General features: G+C 40.6%; 1 protein-coding gene across 1 annotated transcript in view; it reads left to right on the top strand.

The window, feature by feature from the left end:
• Nucleotides 1-19,943, top strand: part of Epsti1 (epithelial stromal interaction 1) — a 99,679-nt gene that overhangs the window by 42,136 nt on the left and 37,600 nt on the right. Inside the window, exon 7 of the mRNA XM_041672891.1 lies at nt 16,493-16,586. Coding sequence (XP_041528825.1) covers nt 16,493-16,586 — 94 coding nt within the window. The remainder of the gene's footprint in view (nt 1-16,492; nt 16,587-19,943) is intronic.

Below are 19,943 nucleotides of genomic sequence, written 5' to 3' on the forward strand. Positions count from 1 at the left end.
ATGTAGAACTCCCAGCTCCTCTCCAGCACGGTGTCTGCTTGTGTGCAGCCATGTTTCCCACCACACTGACAATAGACTAAACCTCTAAACGGTTAAGCCGGCCCCAGTGAAATGTTTTCCTTTATAAGAGTTGCCATGGTCAAGGTGTCTCCTCGCAGCAATAGAAACCCTACGACAGACATGTTGCAGAGTTATATTACACTTTATATCATGGTCGTACAACAACCTCTTCTGATGTTAATATTCCATGGAATTGTTTACTTTCTGTAGGAGAACACCAAAGCCTAGACATTAGCACTAAGTTCATTTCCATTTTTCTCTGTAACTGAAAAAAGATAATTTTGTGTCTTATTGTAGAACAGTCTAACTTAATTATATCACCTCTGGAGCCCACTATCAGTGTTCCCTCCTGGGAGAGAAAAATATTTGGGCCTTGACTCCCTTAGTTCAAATACTAACTTCTTTCCTCCAGCCTGAGAATGTTTTAGAACATCTTTGGTTCTCAATTTCCTCACTTACACCAAGGAATGAGTGCTGATAGCTGCTACTCATAGGACTGATGAAGACAGTCCCCAGGAGAAACCAACACAATGCTCAGGGCAATGCACCCTGGGCTGAGAAAGCAAGCGCAGCCAGGAGGAAGGAAGACAGAAAGTGGCTGAGCTCAGCCCTTGTCCAAGTGGTAAACCATGAAAATTGCTTTTTAAATCCAGGAGATTCACAAAGGCAGCCCAGGGGCCAAAATGTGCCCCTGGTGAACATGCCACACCTCAGGGAAGGTTCGTCCATCCTGGAGACAAGTTCTCTGCACAGCCAATGTTTTCACTTCCATGTGAAAAGCCTTTTGGGAGAAACACACACACACACACACACACACACACACACACCCCCCAGAAAAGGAACTCTAGACAAATAAATAATGAAACCAAGAAGAAGGAAGACTGAGATGGCAGAAAAATGTCAAAGAAAACGAGATTTATGGTTCAAACATGGAACTGGTCTCCTTTTGTCTCCTTTCCCCATTTTCTTTCCCCTCCCTCCATTCTTTCCCTAATCAAGAGCAGGATAAAGGTAAGAGCGTGGAGGATCGCTGCACTAGAAGAGACAGAGGCTCAACAGAAGAGTGCCTCATGTCAACAGAAAAACTGATGTGTGTGTGTTTAGTTATGCCAGCAGGATATGTATATAAAAATGAGAAATGTGACAAATGATAATTTGATCACTATAACAAAAAGCAAAAACGTTGAATTTTTATAATAAAATATAGGAAAGTAAAATATTAAATTGAACAGGCTAATGCTTTAAAGGTGCATAAATCAAGTTTATTTATTTTAAAAAATCCTCTTGGGTAGCATAAAAATAAATATCTAACTCTATAGTATTGTGAGTAACATCTATAAAAGAGTTAAAAATCAAAAGCATGGAAAATATATCCCTAAATGCCAGCAAAAGAGAGCAGATGTAGCAATATTAATATGAGACAAATTGAATTCTAGGTGAAAAGTGTTCAATATTTTATGAAGATAAAATACATAATCCCAAAGAAAATGAAACTTAAATCTTCAGTAACACAGATTTGAAATGTATGTAGGACACAAAAATTAGACAAAACACTGTTATAGTCTCTAATATACAGTATGGATTTGCTGAATTTTTCTTTTATTTAGCTAATTCTCCATAGAAATGAATCAATCATATGAGTCAAAAAAGTGAGACAAGGAATAAAAGCATTGAATAATAATTACTCCATATGGCTTTGTAGGCTCAGTGATGGAGTACTGTACTCAGAATATGAAAAAACATTCCTTGTGAATGCTGTGTTCCCTTCTTTAGCACTGACCATGACCAAAACCTCAGAGACTGTCAGTATAATCCAAATGTCTCTCCAAAACCTGGATAACATCAACTCTTGAAAAATGTAATAAAACTAAAAATTATACAGCCAGAGATTTTAAAGTCACAAGAATGTAAGTACCTCTCTTATCCTGGTTTTGAGACAAAGTCTTGCTATGTAGCCTTTGCTGGTCTGGGACTCCTATTCCATCTTGAGTGTTGGGAGTTTGGATGTGAGCCACTAAGAAGATCTTAAAATATCCTTTTAAATGACCTGTGTAGAAAACTAGAAATAAAAGCTGAAATTAGTTTGTGATAAACTAATAAGAATTTTAAAACTCTGATGTGTATCGCCAAATGTTAGTAGTATTGTAATCAATAGATAAATCGATTCATTAAATGCTACAGAAAACCTACAAGGAGATCCACAGTCTTATGAGAACTCAGTAATTAAAACTTAAGCTATCTATGGATATCTGATTCTTAAAATCAGAATCCAACGGCAGGATGATTTGACAAATTGTATTGAACCAACACAGTTAGAATGTAATGATATTTTATAATATTTGGGTTTATTTCTTTATGAACATTATAGAAATCCCAGGAGCAGTGAAGAAAAAAAGACTTAAGAACACAACACTTTTAACTTTATAATAGAAGAAGGCATAGTGAACAAAACTGTGTAAATTGTGGTCCAAGAAAATATGTTGCCTAAGATATAGTGGAATAAAGACCTAATTCACAAGGAATTTTTCTACAATATGAAAAAGCAAACTCTAGGAAAAAAAAAGACAAAGTATTTGAATAAGCAATTAAGTGGGAAATATTCAGAGAAACACAAATACAAATTTTGTGACTTCAATGAAAACTATCAATGTATTGATAGTCCCTACCATTAAAAAGCATACTTTCATTGATGGAGGAGTATCTAGTATGTTAGTGTGTGTACTAGGGTCTGTGTATGTTATATGAACAAGTGAATCTGATTCCATGACCAAACATGGAAATTCAGATTATGCTGCCAAGGCCATACACAGGTGGCAGTCATTCCTTACAAGGGCACAGGGTAGAGAGACGAGCAATGGCCAGGAGACGTGGGACCCAGAGGGGGAATTCCGAGTGTGATAGGGAAGTCCTGACTCGCTAAGAAGATGGCATTTAAACTGAGGGCACACGCACATGTGTGAGCAAATACGTAGGGTATTTATTGTTTGAAATTGCTATGCTACTGTAAGTCATGGAAATGAATAAAAAAATCACTTAAGAAAGAGTATAGATCTGAGAGAGGATCAAGGACCAAGGGTAGCGGAGTTCTATCATTTCGAGTTTAGATTTGTGTGAAAGAATATCTGAGAAGAAGAGTGGTATGGTCATGGAAATCAAGAGGGACACATTTCCAAAAGGAGAAAACTGTCCGTTGTCCATTGCTGCTGAGAGGGAATGTCAGGCCCTACAACACCAGTGACCAAGAAGGAAAATTCACAGCTCAGGGATCATCATGAAATGCATAAAATCTCTTTGATAAACTGGATTTGAGTAGAATCCCAGGGCCAACAATACAGGAGCTAAGTGCATTTAGAGTTCAGGTGGACATAGAAGAATGTCAGAGAGCTGCGTCTGGAGTGGGGAGACATGGGAATCAAGGGGGGGAGACGGTTCTGAGAGAGGAGGGGTCTGTCAGTTCTCCATTGCTGCTGAACTTCTGAGGGAGAGGAGGCCAGTGCCTATGACTGTGAGGAAATCGCTTGTGATCCTGACGGGAATTCAAGATTTGGATGAGAGTGGGAACGGAGCCTGATCAGAGTAGATGTAAGACTGAAGAGAGATGAAAGTAGAGACGCCCAACTTGAGTAATTTGAGAAAGGGAACAATGAAATGCTGTAACAGGAGGAGGTTGAGGGATCGAGGGAGAGCTCCTAAATTGTCTATGTTTGTGTGAAGATACAGCAAAATTCCCCAGGAGAGAGGCGTATAGATACACACTAATACCGATGCACTTGTGAGGTTGGTTTACTTTGCTATTCGCTTCTCCTTCCTACTTCTAACCCCAAATACCTGGCATGTTCCTTTCCCCAGGTTTGCCTCATGCCCTCTGGTACAGTCCCAGACTGTGGTGGACTTGGTCTGGGGCTGGTGATCTTTTTCAGACAACAAGATGGAAGGAAAGAGAGGAAGAAATACGTTCAAAGCAATTGTGAGGTGTCGCTATCTCGGTGGAGACCTCCAAATGCCATGCACCGTGCCCCCGTGTCTGCGCTCTGTGCACTGGCACCCAGTTACCAAGCTTCGGGCAAGGGGTAGGAGGTTAAAATACACAACCAGACACAGACAGAGACACAGCGACAAGGGTCATCCTTGAATTCCCCAAGAATGCCCCCTTTATTGTGTTCAGGGGCAGATTATAAAGAGATAGCCACGCCCCAGCCAAACCCACCAGAAACCACTCTCCTGCCATCAGGGTCTCATGCTCAGAACAGCTGTAGGCACTCAGATCAGGGGATTACAAGAAATTCAGAATCTGGGGTCTCACTGCTACCAACAGTGAGGATATCCATTTTTTTAAAAATTAGTTATGATGTAAAAACTGTATAAAAAGTGAAGATAAGTGGAAGCTGATGATCAGAAAAGAGTTGGGGGGAGGAATGACAGTGGTTTAGAAACCTCCAAGAGAATAAATACTTACTGTAGTGACAATGTTTGAAGGAAGATCAAGGCATGATAGAAACTATATCCAAGAATGAGATTGGCTGTTGGTAGTTTGAAGACAGGACATTTGTCAGTGTCACTAAGGTCTATCATGTGAAACTATGTTGTTTTAGTCTGAAATGTTCCCTCATAGCTCTTGTGATAAGGTTTGGTTTTTTACTGCAGTGATATTCAGATCTGGGGCTTTGTTGAAGTAGTTGGACTGTAAAATTGAGACCAAACTGATGGTGCCGTCATGGGATAGGCTATTAGGAGGTGATAGAAACTTATGAACTAGGACATAAGGTGAAGGGAATGGACCAGTGGGGGTTACCCTTGTGGGCTATCTCATCTTGAGTTCTTTCTTTTCTCTCCTTCATGACTGTCAACTGCCACTAGATAAGCAAGTTTGTCCTGCCATGCCCTTCCCATCAGATGGCCTGTCCTGATTATGATGGGACACAGTGATCATGGATAGAAACTTCTGAAACATTAGCCAGCATAAATGTTTTCTCCTTAGCATGAATTTTCTTGGGTATTTTGTCTCTGCAGAAAGCTGACTGGTACACTCTAGGAGTCTGTGGTTGACATAAAGTGGAGAAGAACTATTGGAAATGAGAAAGTTGAGACATGGAAGAGGGGTGTGGCAGAATATGATCTAATTCAGTCTGGGCCTGAGAATGGCTCATATAAGTATAATGGATGGAAAGAGGGGAAAAGCAGGATAAAGACCTTCATAGAGGAAAAGTAGGGTATCTGTGTTGATGACAGCAGTTGACATAACACAACGTCTAGGGTACCTTTTCTGTTGCAGTGCTAAAATAGCCTGATAAAAGGCACTTTAGAGACAACAGACTTATTTTGGCTAAAAGTCAATGCTATTGTCTGGCATGGTGGGTGAAATCACAGCAATGGGAGCTTAGTAGTTGGTCACGTTGCATCCACAGTCAAAGAACAGAGGGCACTGAATGCTTATGCTCAACTCACTTTCTCCTCTTTATACAGTTCAGCATCCCAGGTTAGAAAATGATACCATGAGCAGTTCTTTCCCCTCAGGTAACCCAATCAAGATAATTTTTCAAGCATGCCCAATGGCCTGTATCCTAGGTGATTCTAGATCTCATTAAGTTGACCATTGAGCTTAACCATTGAGGAAGGAAGGACAGAGTTTTTTACAAATGAGAAATGTTTGACAAGAAAGCTGACTGGCAAAGAGTATGATATATTCTTACTGCTGTAAGTCTTGCAGAAGTGGATGTTTTTATAAATAGTGAGGCAGAAGCAATGGTCTACCAGCAGCATGGGGAGCAACGAGGATGCCTGGCCCACTTTCAGTGACTGATAAATGTGTGCATGAGAAAGGAAATAGCTCCATTTAGGGAGTACGATGGTTAATTCTGTCAACTTGGTAGAATCTAGACTCAATAAAGATAATCCTCTTGGCATGTTGGTAAAGGATCATCTAGATTAGATTAATTGATATGGGCAGCACCATTGCATGGGCTAGGAGTCTTGACTGCTTCATGAAGAGTAGAAAACACCATTCCTTCTTCTGTGTTTACTGAAATGGATGCAGTGTTAGCTACCATCTGTGTCAAGGTCCTAACACCCTGCTGGACTGTACCTTTAAACAGTGAGCTAAACTGGACCCTTCCCTACTTAAATTGCTTTTATGAGGTATTTTATTATAACAATGACAATGGACTAAACATTTGAAATTGTAAACAAGCCTCCAGTTAAATGTTTTCTTTTATAAGAATTGTCATGGTTTCTCTTCACAGCATAGAATAGTGACTAAGACAGAAGTTGGTACCAGAAGTGGGGTATTGCCATGACAGACCCGACTCTGCTGCTTGCTAGCAGAATGTGAACTTGTACTTTGGATTAGGAAAACAATTGGATGCTTTAAGCATCCAATTTAATGGACTATACTAGTAGGAACCTAGAAGACAATGCTGAGAGCAATGTAGGATATGATGGCCCCATTGAAGATGTTTCAGAGAGGAAGAATGTTAGTAAATGGCCTAGAGACCATTCTTGTGATCTGTTGGCAAAGAGTAACCTCCTTTTTACCATTGTCCTAAACATTTGCCTGAGGCTAAATTGAAGAGTCTTAGATGAACAACATTGGCAGAGATTTCAAGACAACATAGGATTGACCATGACATATGAGTATTAGTAATCATTCTCACATGGATCTATAATGAAAAGGAGCAAGCTGGACAAAGCAAATTGTAAAATGTATAGTTTGAGAAGAAAAAGAGCACCAGGAAGTGTAATGTAGCTAAGTCCAGGGCTCAAGGAGATAAAAAGTTTAAAGAAACACCTGGCGCTAAGTGGAATAAAGGGAGTAGTGACCTCAGGGCAAGACCCCATTCAGGTGCACTTCTAACTTCTGAGAAGGAATTAAAGAAAAGCTTAAACTGCGAAGGAAACCATCAACAACAGAAGGTGGATGCAAACGTAATTGAAAAGGAGGCCAAGTTCTAGCCTCATCAAGCAGCAGAACTTGGCAGCTTCAGTCACATGGACTGTGAAATCTCTCTCTGTAGCTAAGGAAAGCCTCTGATGCCAGGCATGTGTCAGGGTTATCTCTGAATTGAGGCCTAGAGCGGCCACTGCATGAAGATGTAGAGGGAAGCCTGGATTGATTGAGAACCCCAAATTGTTGGAGATGTCAGAGTTTTGGGAGAGCTGCAGGCTGGGTATGGAATCAGCCGAAGAGAGAGAAGTATGTGTTGTAGTTAGCAAAGCTGAAAGGAGTTGGTGATCTGAAGAGTGTTTTTACATGAGACATAGAGATGTAGAATTTGGGCTTTGCCCTTGGGTTTTGTTCTTGGTTTGGCCCAGTATTTCCTCACTATGTTCCTCTTCTTCCCTTTTGGAATGGTAATTATATTTAGGACCTTTGTATGTTGAAAGTATGTGATCTGCTTTAAAAACAAAACAAAACCATGTTTTAACAGTTAAGAGATTGCCTTCATCAGAACTTGCACCTTGGACTTTTAGTGTTGAGACTGTAGATTGTGGGGACTTTTGAAGTTGGAATGAATATATTTTTGCATTAATATATGGCTACAGGCCTATGGGGGCCTGGGAATGGAATGTGGTATTTTGAATAAGTATAGCTCCTATAGGGTCATATATTTGAATGCTTAGTCACCAAGGAGTAGAATTCTTGAATAAGATTGGAAATATTTTGAGGTGTGGCCTTGTTGGAAGAAGTATTTCACTTTTGGGGGTGGGGGAACAACTTTGAGTTTTCAAAAGACCGTGCCAGGTCCAGTCTCTCTTCCTCCCTCTCTCTTCCCCAACTTTCTCTGACTGTGAATCAAAATGTATCTCTCAGTTATGACTCCAGTGCATCTATGTCACTGTGTCCCCTGATATGATGATGATGATGGACTGAACTTCTGAAACTGTAAGCCAGCCCCAATTAAATGCTTTCTTTTATAAGAGTTGCTGTGGTCACGGTGTCTCTTCACACCAGTAGAACATTGATGAAGACAGTAGCGAATTCAGAAGTTCAGGGAAGACATTCTTTCAAAGAAAGTTTCAAACAACACATTAAAAAAGACCTTCTCCCCTTTTATTCTGAAATCATTTTCGCCTTAAAGAAAAGATATAAAGATAGTATAATTGCCATTAACACCTTCATCTAAGAGAATTTAATAGCTTATGTAGCTGTGGCATAATTATCAACATCAGGCAATTAGCATTGCTACAGTACTATATATGTAAAACACACTGTTAAAAATTTGCTATTTTTTCCCTCCAAGTCCCTTTTCTATTTCTGGGCCCAGTTTAAGAGCATATAAAACATCTAGTCATCATGACTCCTTAGTTTTCTCCTATTCATGATGTGATCTCATTTGAACAGTCTTCCATTTGGACCAGTCTGACATGTCTTGTGATTAGACTGAAGACACACATTTTAATAAGCAGTGTTATAGAAGTGATGCCACACATTCTTGGGACATCCTATCAGAAGATGCATGATGTTCGTGTCCTTTTCACTTGTGATGTTCCTTTGGCTGTTTACTTAAGGTAGCCTGCACTGGGAAGGTGCTGTTTACACGTGTAACTGAGATTCCCCTTCACTGAGGTATTGTAAGATTATATGAATATTCTGCAAGCCCCAACTTTTGTTCAGTGAGTTTATTAACATTTACATGTGGAGCATGTAAGGAAAATTTTATTTTTTATTTGGTATCTGCCTAGCAATTATTTTATATTTGAGGAAAACTTTTAAAAATTAGGTCTATATGATATGGGTGTGGTGTATGTTCATGTGTATGTGTGGAGGCCTGATGAAGGTGCTCTTACCCTTGAGGAAGATCTTCTGAGAGAAGGTTACAGATATACAGTTGTTGGATTTCAGTTGAAGATCTTTGTTTTTATGGTAGAAAGCTTTTGAAGGCTCAGTGGAGGAGGAACAGCTATCCAGAGAATTATAGGATTGAAAAATTGCATGGTAACGAATGATAGGGGTATTACTTTCCCATTAGCATAGTAAAAAATTTAGATAGTAAAATTAGAAGTATGAAAAAATTCTTTGGGCTCACAGTTTTGGAGATGATAATCCATAATCCATTGCTTCTGTTGCTTTGGGCCTGAGGTGATGTACCACATCCTCATAGAAGTACATGGTGGAACCAAACTAGCAATCTGCTGGCAGAACAAAAGGACAGAGGAGGAAAGACCAGAGTCCCACAGTCATCTTCAAGGTCATGTCTTCAAAGACCTGAAGACTTTCCGTTAGGCATCTCCTCCAAAAGGTTCCACTACCTGTCAATAATATCTCCCCAGGGACAAGGCTTCTAACATATGGGCCTTTGGGGAAATTTTACAATCTCAACTTTATCACTGGGTAAGTCTAGGTTACTTGAAGGTGCCTGAGATAAGTAAAATATTATGCAAGATAGTTACTGATACTCAGTAGAGGGAGGTTGTGGTTCCAAATTGCTAATTTCAATATACATAGTTTTAGGGGTGGTATTTATTTATTAACAGCATATTGTCAACATTAAGCATGACTTAAACATTCATATCTATGTGAGCACATACTAGGAAATAATTAATTTCTAGGTATATATCTTAGTTCAGTATCATGTGTACATAGATGACCATGAGAGTAACAAACACTCATCAGTAAGAATGTGGTAGGACTGTATTTAACTGGTAAAGGATTAAGTTAGATATGTAAGAATTAATATGGAATGAAATAGAAAGGATGATGTTAATTGAAAAAAGTAAGAATAACATAGAATATCACAGTATTCCACTTAGGGGAAAGCATCTCTGTTTAGGGAGGAACAAAAGCTATGGTGGAAAGAAACCTAAATCAATAATGAAGAAGAGTGTGTTTTCCATGCAGAGTGGTGAGGGCTGGGATGTGACTCTGCAGTTAGCTCTTGTCCTCTGGCAGCAAGAAACTTGGGCAAATGGAGCCTCTCCCATGCTTAGCAAGCATCTTCCAAGCCTACTTTGAGTGCCACCATCAAACAGGAGGGAAGAGTACTCAGAATCATGTGGGTAGCTACAAACACCCCACTCCAGGCCTGGTCCATCCGTCTGCTCTCAGTTCTCAGGCCAAAGCTCAGACACAGCTGCACATAGTTCCATGAGAGCAAGGAAATGTCATCTCCTCTGTGCCAAGGCATAGAGAAACTCACTTGAGAAGAGCTGGCCTTTCTGCTGTCTCCTAATTACCATCCCCTGAAGGAAACCACTCCCCACCCGAGTATCTTCCTAAGCAAATGTTTATTCATTAATAGGAAGTTGCCCCGAAAGATACATATGGAACAGTTCATGTTTAGAAAAATATTACATAGGACATCATTATTTTGTTCCTTAAAATTCTCTATTTCTATTTGCTATTCTTTTTATTATCTTAATGGATTGCTTTTGTGATGAACAATTAAAGTATTAAGAAACTGTTAAATAAGTAGAAATAATTATTTTAAATACATGATTAATTTAGCAAAATTTATCTCTCACAACATTTCTAGATCATTTTCTTGTAATCTTGTAAATAAGGCTTAATATGTCTATTATAGTCCAGCTTCTCCCGAATTGTTACTATGCTGGCTTTGTTAGTGCCAGAAGATGCATGAAGATCTTTTGTTTATGCCCAGTTATAGAAAATGGGCTTGTACAAAATATAAGTGGAGACTCAGGATGTATACATTGCCGGTGTGAATGGAAAAGCGATTCTCACTCACCCAAACTTCATAGTACGGTTAAGGTTTGTGATGCTGTGGTAAAGTAGAGGTAGGATGTCCTGTTAGCAGTTACACAGACAGTTTCTAAGATACATCAGTGTTTTGTTCCCAAATGTGTTCTACAACATGATTCATTTGGAAGTCAGAATCTTATGATCTAAGATAATTATGTATATTAAATATCATCTACAGTACTATGGTAGCTCTTAAGATCATGGTGGGTGCTTTTAAGAAACAGGTTTCTGCTGGGAAGCAAAGGATATGGTCAACAAGACAAAACAGCAGAAAGACAAATATAATATGTATTAACTCTTTTTTTTTTTGCCAACAGAAAGTCTTTATTCACTGACTGCAGACTATACAGGAAATCATGTGGTCCAAATTGTGTAGCCACAAGCCTTACTGTTCTTGGCTTTTTAAACACAAAACCATATCCTGGTTGGCGCACATCAATTATTAAAAACAGTTAGCAGTAAGCAAAGCTAAAAATGTAAAAGAGCAAGGTTAGTACACTTAGGGACTATTCCAGAACTAGGAATTAGAATGATTACGACCTTGTTCTCATTTTGGCAGGTGTAGGAGTCTATGTGATGGGCTCTTAGGTTACAATGGTGCCTTGGTACATCTAACGTGGCACCAGTTCTGCTAAGTTCTGAGAGTGCTACAATGGTCCCCAGACCACACATTCGATGACAAACAAAAAAGAAAAAAAAAACAAATACAGTCTGATGAAAGTTTCATAGTTACTGCCGAAGGAGCCATGTAAACAATGCAACAGCCTTGTTATCATACTGAGATAACACTATGTACACCTAGGAGGAAGGACTCCATTCCACTGGGGGAAAGTGCAAACAGCAGTGGTACTCGGAGAACAGAGAAATGACGCTGGGACAGAAGAGATGGAGCACCAGAGGAAGAGTGTACTGATTATGTATTAACTCTTAAGTGGCTTTTGACATAAAGCAAAGAAAAAAAAAGCAGTTTACAGGCCCCAACCCCAGAGAAACTATACAACAATGGGGACTCTAAGAGAGACATACATGAATCTATATAGGAAGGTGAAAAAGACAAGATCTCCTGAGTAAATTGGGAGCATGGGGGTCACGGGAGAGTATATAAGGGAAGAGGGCAGAAAGGGAGTGGAGTGGAGAAAAATGTATAGCTCAATAAAATAATAATAATAATAATAATAATAATAATAATAAAACAGGTTTCTATATTCTACCCCAGACATGCTGGACTGTCTGTCTAACCTGAGCCCAGGGGTTTCTAAGATACTCAGTTGATGAGTCTCAGGTTTATAATCCCATGTAGGTAGGGTCTTCCTATGGGCATTTGGAAAACTATTGTCCTAGAAAGCTATGATGGAATTTGCTAGAACTTTCTCTACCCAGTGCGCTCAAAGTGATTGTGCATTTTCTCTGTTTGATAAGCTACTTCTGCTGTGTAAATTTTCAAAAGAAATAAAGTATTAGAGTGACTGTTACAATGCTCTCATCCTGTATCTTTTCCCTGTATCAATCCTGTCCCGATGTGCCATTTTGTTAGTATGAAGATCTTTTGTTTATGCCCAGTTATAGAAAATGGGCTCATACAAAATAATGTTTCCAAAGTAGAGAGTGCTTCTCTAACCATGAGAGACTCACCTGTAGGTGAACAAATTGTATTTATTGTTGAAGCAAAGTGAAACAAATACTATAGAGAATAGGGAATTACTGGGGGGGGGTATTCAAAAGAGTCGAGTATAGGATTTGAACTCAGGTAATTTGGGGAAGAGTCTACATAGACAGAAGTTGGCATAAGTGTGCACGAACATTTTATGATTGGGTATATTGATAAATCATCAGTGTAGGGATGACATACCAACATGAGGAAGGAGCTCTGACGGGTAAAGGAGTAGGGGTCTTTCACTGAGTTGGGGGGAGATGTGGATAATTGATGAGTTACATGGTTACTTTGCAAAAATCAGAGGCAGCTGTTCAGCACAGAACGAGCCTTTGTAGGACTGGACCACTCCACAGTAACTCTTAGGTGAGAACCTCAGATCAGTTCTCAGACACGAGAGCCACTTGTACGACTTGGTGATGTAAATTAGTTCATTTCCTTCTTCTCTCCAGTCCCCACCATTTCCTCACGTTTTCCTCCTTTCCTTTCTCTTCCTTCTCTGTCTGAGATACTTCCAAGTGGTACTGGGTTCCATTTCCTTCTTCAGTTCTCCTTCTGTGTCCAGAGTCCCCTTATTATTAAACATCTAGACATTGCATATGGATTCGGATTGTCAAATGTCTTTCTTCCAGGAGGCCAATTTGCTTTCCTATCAGCAATTCAATAAGAGAAGTTCTGCCAAATATTCTCTCTAGCATGGGGCAATTTTCCATACTTAAAAAAAATATTGTTTTGGCTCGTGTATGGGGAAGTATTGTTTTAATGTTCCATTCTCAGCTGTCTGAGATGGAGCCCCTGGGCATGTGGATATTCCGCCATAGGAGCAGTTGAGTATCCTAGCTCTAAGTATAACCTCTGCAGTCAGGATATCTAGGGCTGGGTCCTGGTTGTGGTATTTCTCATGTGTGGTCCTGAGCTAGTTGCTTCTGTGAATTGAAGGTGTTGAAATCTTTGCAAGGTTGTCATCAGGTTATAGCTGTAAGGATCTCCTAGCAGGGCTCGACACAGTGATATTATATACACCCTAAGTCATTGTTGTCATTTGCGTTAATAATTGTGTTTCTATTTCAGCAAAGCATGCATTTTTTTTTATCTCTTACCCACTCGTAGGTTGGGCTCTTTGTCTTTTTGAAATTTGATTTATCAGTGTTCTTCATGCATTTTGCCCAATAACCCTTTTATTATGTTTCCTTGGTTATAAATATTTTCTGTGGGTTTTCCTTTTCATTTTATATGTAGTGTTTGCTTTTCATGCATTAACACAAATACACAGAGCTGTAAGTGTAAATAAAAATGCTACACCTTAGTATTTGGCATAAATATGAAATACGGTGCGATGTCTCTTAGCTGGCAGATATAAGGCAGTATATTGGCCCTTCTTACTTATATCTTTAACCTAAAGATAAAGAGCCCATAGTTATAAAATAAATGTAGCGTCAACAGCACAATCATGATCAGGCAGAAGCAATGATTTAGTCATGGCCAAGAGCCCTTGGGACCACATCTGGCTTGCAGAGGGCTTTGTTTTGTTTTGTTCGGGGCCAGCAGTGTAAACCTGCAAAGTTTTAAAACTTTTTAAATTAATTGCCAAACTATTTCACATTAAATATTTCAGCATTTTGGCTACAATAGTAAAACCTGAGCCATCTGGCATTGCTGGCTTGTTACCCATTGGCGATCTTGGTCTGGAGTTAAAAAGCAAACTGCCCTACTTGCAAGGGAAATCATTTCTAGTTTGTCAAATCCCTCAACATGATCAGTGTTCTTCCTGTCTTTGACCCAACTGGTAGGCACCTCCTATTGCTGTGTCTAATCTCCTGTTTTCTTTACTCATGTGTATTACCGCTCTGGACTCTGCAGCCAACTGAGTCTGTGTGTTAGCTAAAAGAGTTTAAGGTAAGGTAAAATTGTCCCCTCCCAACAGCACGAAAACCACTTGGGGGTCATTTATCACTTACGGTTTTTAATGAGGGTGACTTCATAAGTGCAACGGTAATTTAAACATAATCTAAAACTGGTAGTTTAACCTTTTTATGTCATATTCCCTGATGTCCAGTAGGGTCACATAAATGTCCCTCAGTAAGAATGCTAAGTGCATTACGCTTACATGGTAGAACTTTCTCCTATTTTACATGATTGATTCCAGGAAGTCAGGCTCTGTGATGTCATTGGTCTCTGACTATTCTGGGCGAGGTACTTAATCCGGGACTAGTGGCTGGGTCGCTTGCTGTCATGGCTGAAGTCTCAGGAACTCTGCTCCAGTGTGAACACTTCCTTTCTCAGCTCAAGCTTCTAACTTTGCCGAAATGCCCTGTTCTACCCACGATGTTGGTGTCTTTCTTTCATTTCTAATGCCTTGGATTGTCTTTTTCCCCCAGCCTTGTGCCACTGGTTCTTACTAGACCCCTGTGTTTCCTCTGATACCCATGTCCTCAGTACTCGAGGACCTGAATCTCTGTATGAGTCTTAGAAGAAGAAGAGTAGAGAGAAGTAGGAAGATGGAAGCAAAGTCTGGAACAACAGAAATCAGGCTTCTTTGAGGTGCTTGATTATAAAGGTGGAGTAAGAAGTAGAAATTCTGGAGGTTACCCAGGGAAAAGAGAAAAAGAGCTTGTTAAAGATAGGCAGGGTAAAGCAGTACTTGACATAAGGACTAGGAAGTAATTCCAGTGTCCTGTGCTTGACATGGGCAAGAAGAAAACCTGAGTGGCAATTTGGATTAAGGAGAAAGCAAAGGCTAGGCCAACTTTCTCAAAGCTAAAAAGAAATAACCAGAAATGTGTGCCGGAGTCAGCAGCACTGAGTACTTTTGGGCATGTGCTATACACGCATGGATGTGTATAATTTTGCATGCTGACATCTGTATATGGATGCCTGTGTACATGCATGTGGAGGCTGGAGGTCAACTTTGGGTGGTTTATTCTATTATTTCTTTACCTTAATTAATCAGTTAATCAATTTAATGATAAAGGGTCTCACTATGTAGCACTAGGTAGCCTAGAACTAGCCTAGGCTAACCTCTGACTCACAGAGATCCACCTGTCTTTGCTTCAGGGGTACTGGGATCAGAGGCATGGGCCATCACACTTTATGTTTTAAGATATAATCTCTTACTGAACCTGGCACTCACTGATTTGGCTAGACTGGCTGGCTGGTCAGCAAGCCTCAGGGAGTAGCTTTTTTCTGTGTTGCCATTACTGGAACTACAAGGGTGTGTCACCATGCCTTACTTTTTATGTGGTCCCTGGGACTCTGACCTTAAGTCTTCATGCTTGTATAGCAAGAACTGGGGAGGGAAATGGGAAACGGGGAGGAGGCGGAAATTTTTTTCAACAACTAAAGAAATAAATAAAAATAAATAAAAAAAACATAAAAAAAAAGAACTTTGTTGGCTGAGCCATTTCCTCAGTCCAAGCAGCAGTTTTGAACTCTAAGAAAGGAAGTTCATCTCTTCCCTGGAATCAAATACAAATGTGTGTGTGTGTGTGTGTGTGTGTGTGTGTGTGTGGTGGTGGATAGAAAGTCTATTTCTGTTTCAGAATCTTCAAGGGTTAGTGGTTCATAAACGGGAGCAAACTGCTGGTCTACGGGCTCAGTGTGTCTTCTGAGTAGTCAGAGCTGTGTGGGAGATGAGATGACAAGAGAAAGACCCCTGGAGGGTTAAGGGTTAATGTGGAACTGGAGTGGAGTAAGATGTTGTCGGGGATTGGTTCTCCCCAGGTCCACACTGAAGTCTGATGTCAGACCCGAGATACACACAGAGGAAATGAAGCAGGTCCTGTGAAGTCACAGGGAAGATTTATCTCTGTCGATAACACAAAGTGCAAAGCCTGAAATGACAGGTTCATATTTCACAAACCTAATTTGATATTTTTAAAACACACGCTCTTCACGATGCCATCTCGCGACGCCACTTGGTTTGGATTCTCTGCTGCACCTTGCTTTCTCACCTTCTCTTCTCCCCAGGATATTTTTAGGCATCAGGATATATTTAGGGTGCCGATCCAGGCTGGTATCCAGAGGCTCGGTAAACAGTGCTATTTCTAGTGTTTTGGAATGCTAACACCTGTTTATTTCCCTGGCAGCAAAACCGCTGAGTTCCTGAGCAGACTGGATACGGACCTGAGAAACAGAAGTGCCTGTCAAATGGCTCCTTGGGCTGCTCCGTCCTCAACGTGGGTGAGTGGAAACTCATGCAGGGTACTGCCTGGCACCTTTTGAAGAAAGGTTTAGAGGCCAAAGATTAAGGGCACAAAGTAGCAGGTACAACATAGCATGATTGGAAACCCTGACCCGCCGCCACCCACCAACTGCCCCTTGAGGTGTAAAATAACGCTTGTGTTTGTTCCCATAATATACATAGGCTCCTGAAAAGTCCTTTATCGTCCCCAGTCATCCACCTATACCCCACCCCCAATCTCTTGCCTTGCAGAGAAGAATGGGTTTCATTCTAACATTTTTAGGTGTGGATACAGTATACATGTTAGCCCCCTACCCCATTCACCCCAGGCCCCGTCTGTCTAGTCTTCCTGGCCCCTTTCCATTTCCCAAGCAGTCCTTCCATTTTCATGCTTTTGTCTTCTAATCTTGAGTCTTCATGTGAGAATATACATTTGACATGTGTTAAAAGGTCTAGCTCATTTCACTCAACATTATAATTTCCCGTTCAGCCCAGTGTCCTGAGAACAGCACAGTTCTGTTCTTTAAGGCAAAAGATAATCTATTGTAGTATTTCAAACACATTTCTTTACCCTTCCTCCTCAGACAGGTGCTTAGGCTCGACTCCATGATTTGGCAATGGTAAACGAGGCCAGGTAAACTCGGGCCATCGGGTGTATTGTATGCCGAGGTCGATTCCTTCACCTCACCAAAACATTTGTTTCTACATAAGGTCTAGTACACTGTCTACACTGAATGACCCTAACAAAGAGAGAGAACCCAATACTTAGGAAGCTGTGCGCTGAGCACGAAGCTTAGCCCCATCAGAAGGCTCCGCTGCTCTTTGAGAGAGGAGCAGGTGAGTCAGGCTGTACACAGGTTCTTCCTGCTAGAGGATGGCTGAGCTGAAGCCGACAAAACGTGAGTTAGTGAAGTGAAGAGAGTTGCTCCAGGTGACACAGGCACGAGAAAGCACGGCAGGTGCTGGGGACGATGGCTTTCACAGGTGTGAGGGAGAGGTAAACCAGGAGGCTCGAGAAGTCAGTGGGGCCCCAAGGAGCTTTACTCAAATGAGCAATCAGTGGCAAACTGGGTGGGCAGATTATTGTCCAGTTTGTGGAACATCTCCGACCCCCAAATGCTAGTAACATCCCCAGACCAGTGATTCTCAGCCTTCCGAAATGCTGCGACCCTTTAATACAGTTCCTCGTGTTGTGGTGACCCCAAGCATAAACTTATTTTTGCTGCTACTTCATAACTGTAACTTTGCTCCTGTTATGAAGCATAGTGTCAATATTGGATATTTCCAATGGTCCTGTGAAACTATCATTTAACATCCCCAAAGGGGTCACAGTCCACAGGTAGAGAATCTCTGACCTAGACAATGAGTCAACTAGAAATGCTCCCCACCCCCAGGAAGCTGGGAAGCTCCTGGTAGAATAGCCACTGAGAACAGATGAGTGTCAAGTTGGAGACCTGTGGGGACTGATGGGCCTAATATTCTGTAAACAAGGAAGATTCAAGATCTCCTGTATTTTCCTGGGACTACACCGACAATGGTATTAAGGACAGATGCAAAAGAATTGAGAGCAAAGAGCCTTTAGGACTCTGGTTCTGGTAGTGAGACAGGATGTGTGTGTGTGGGGGGGGGGCAAGTTGAAAACCGTTTGGAAGGTAGAAGTGGCCAGACTTGGTTGTTGCTCACTTACTGGGGGAAAACACGATGCTGCTCTCAGGGAAAAAAAAAAAATCACTCTTGCTTCCCATCCTGTAAGTATTCTATTTTTTCCCTGTTTCTGATATGGTGTTGTATACTCTAAACTTGTCAGAGTAAGCTCTATAATCGTGTCACCCCAAATCCATCATCTCACCACCCTCACTGCGGGGCCTTGTAGGGGAGAATTGAAAACCTGCAGGTCACAGGCTTAAATTACGTGTGAATGGCAAGTTCTGAGCATGTCTGGATAGCCTTGTGGCTGTGAGGGATGGAGGAGGGATTGAAATCGGAACACTTAGGGTTTTGCTTGCCAGCATGTCTTGCCTTTCCAGTTGGGAGCTTTGGGGTCCTGTGGCATGAAACCCCAGCAGGACTGTGTCTGTTTGCTCTATCGATTTCAAGTCATTTCTTGTATTCCACAAGACCATCCTGAATTTTAATAGTGCTGTCTATAAAGCATCGGCCCTGTCTCCCGGAGCCGCATAGTCTGTGGATTGATTAGTGTATGCGTAGCACAGCCCTCGAGCTATCGATAGAAAATATGGAACAGGATCAGCCCCAGGAAGGCTCCTCCTGAGCTACATGCAAGAGATACTCGATTTTGACGTCAAAGTATTAATAAGTTGTCAGTGTTCGATATACTTAACTGAGTTTTTACCCATAGTGCTCTTCTCCTTCCGTCTATCCATATGCACAGGATTCTGAGAAGGCTCAGTGCGGCCATTCCTAATGCTTTAGGAAGGTCAAATATGTACATTGCACTTCTGTGGAAAACATTTATTCTCTGTTAAGAGAATACCTAGTCCATGTTCAGACTGTGAGCAATGTGTCCCTCTCCTCTATATGTGTATGGAGAGCTCTAAGAATTTATTGTTTTTCTGTTTCCTAATTTTATTATACTCTTCAAAGCAACTTTTGTGAAAATTTTTCCTCCTACATTTAAAAAATAACATTCCATAGACCTTGAAAGAACAATACACAACTTCATATGGAAAAACAAAAAACCCAAGATAACCAAAACAATCCTGTACAAGAAATAAATTTCCAGAGGCATCACCATTCCAGACTTCAAGCTCTACTATAGAGTTATAGTAATGAAAACAGCTTGATATTGGCATAAAAACAGAGAGGTTGACCAATGGAATCGAATCAAAGACCCTGATATTAATCCACACACCTAGGAGCACCTGATTTTTGACAAAGAAGCTAAAAATATACAATGGGATAAAAGAAAACATCAACAAATGGTGCTGGCATAACAGGATGTTGACATGTTGAAAAATGAAAATAGATCCCCATGCACAAAACTCAAGTTCCAATGGATCAAAAACCTCAACATAAATCCAGTCACACTGAACTTCCTAGAAGAGAAAATTGAAAGTAGCCTTGAACGTATTGGTACAGGAGACTACTTCCTGTATATAGCACCAGTAGCACAGACGCTGAGATCAATAATTAATAAATGTGACCTCCTGAAACTGAGAAGCTTCTGTAAGGCAAAGGACACAGACAACAGGACAAAATGGCAACCTACAGAATGGTGAAAACATCTTTACCAACTCTACTTTGGACAAAAGCCTGATCTTCAAAATATACAAAGAACTCAAGAAACTAGATATCAAAATATCAAGTAATCCAATTAAAAATGAGGTACAGATCTA

The sequence above is a fragment of the Microtus oregoni genome, unplaced genomic scaffold (assembly GCF_018167655.1).
Source record: "Microtus oregoni isolate MIOR12 unplaced genomic scaffold, Mior012 000001F_ref0000356, whole genome shotgun sequence".
In the NCBI taxonomy this organism is placed as follows: domain Eukaryota; kingdom Metazoa; phylum Chordata; class Mammalia; order Rodentia; family Cricetidae; genus Microtus; species Microtus oregoni.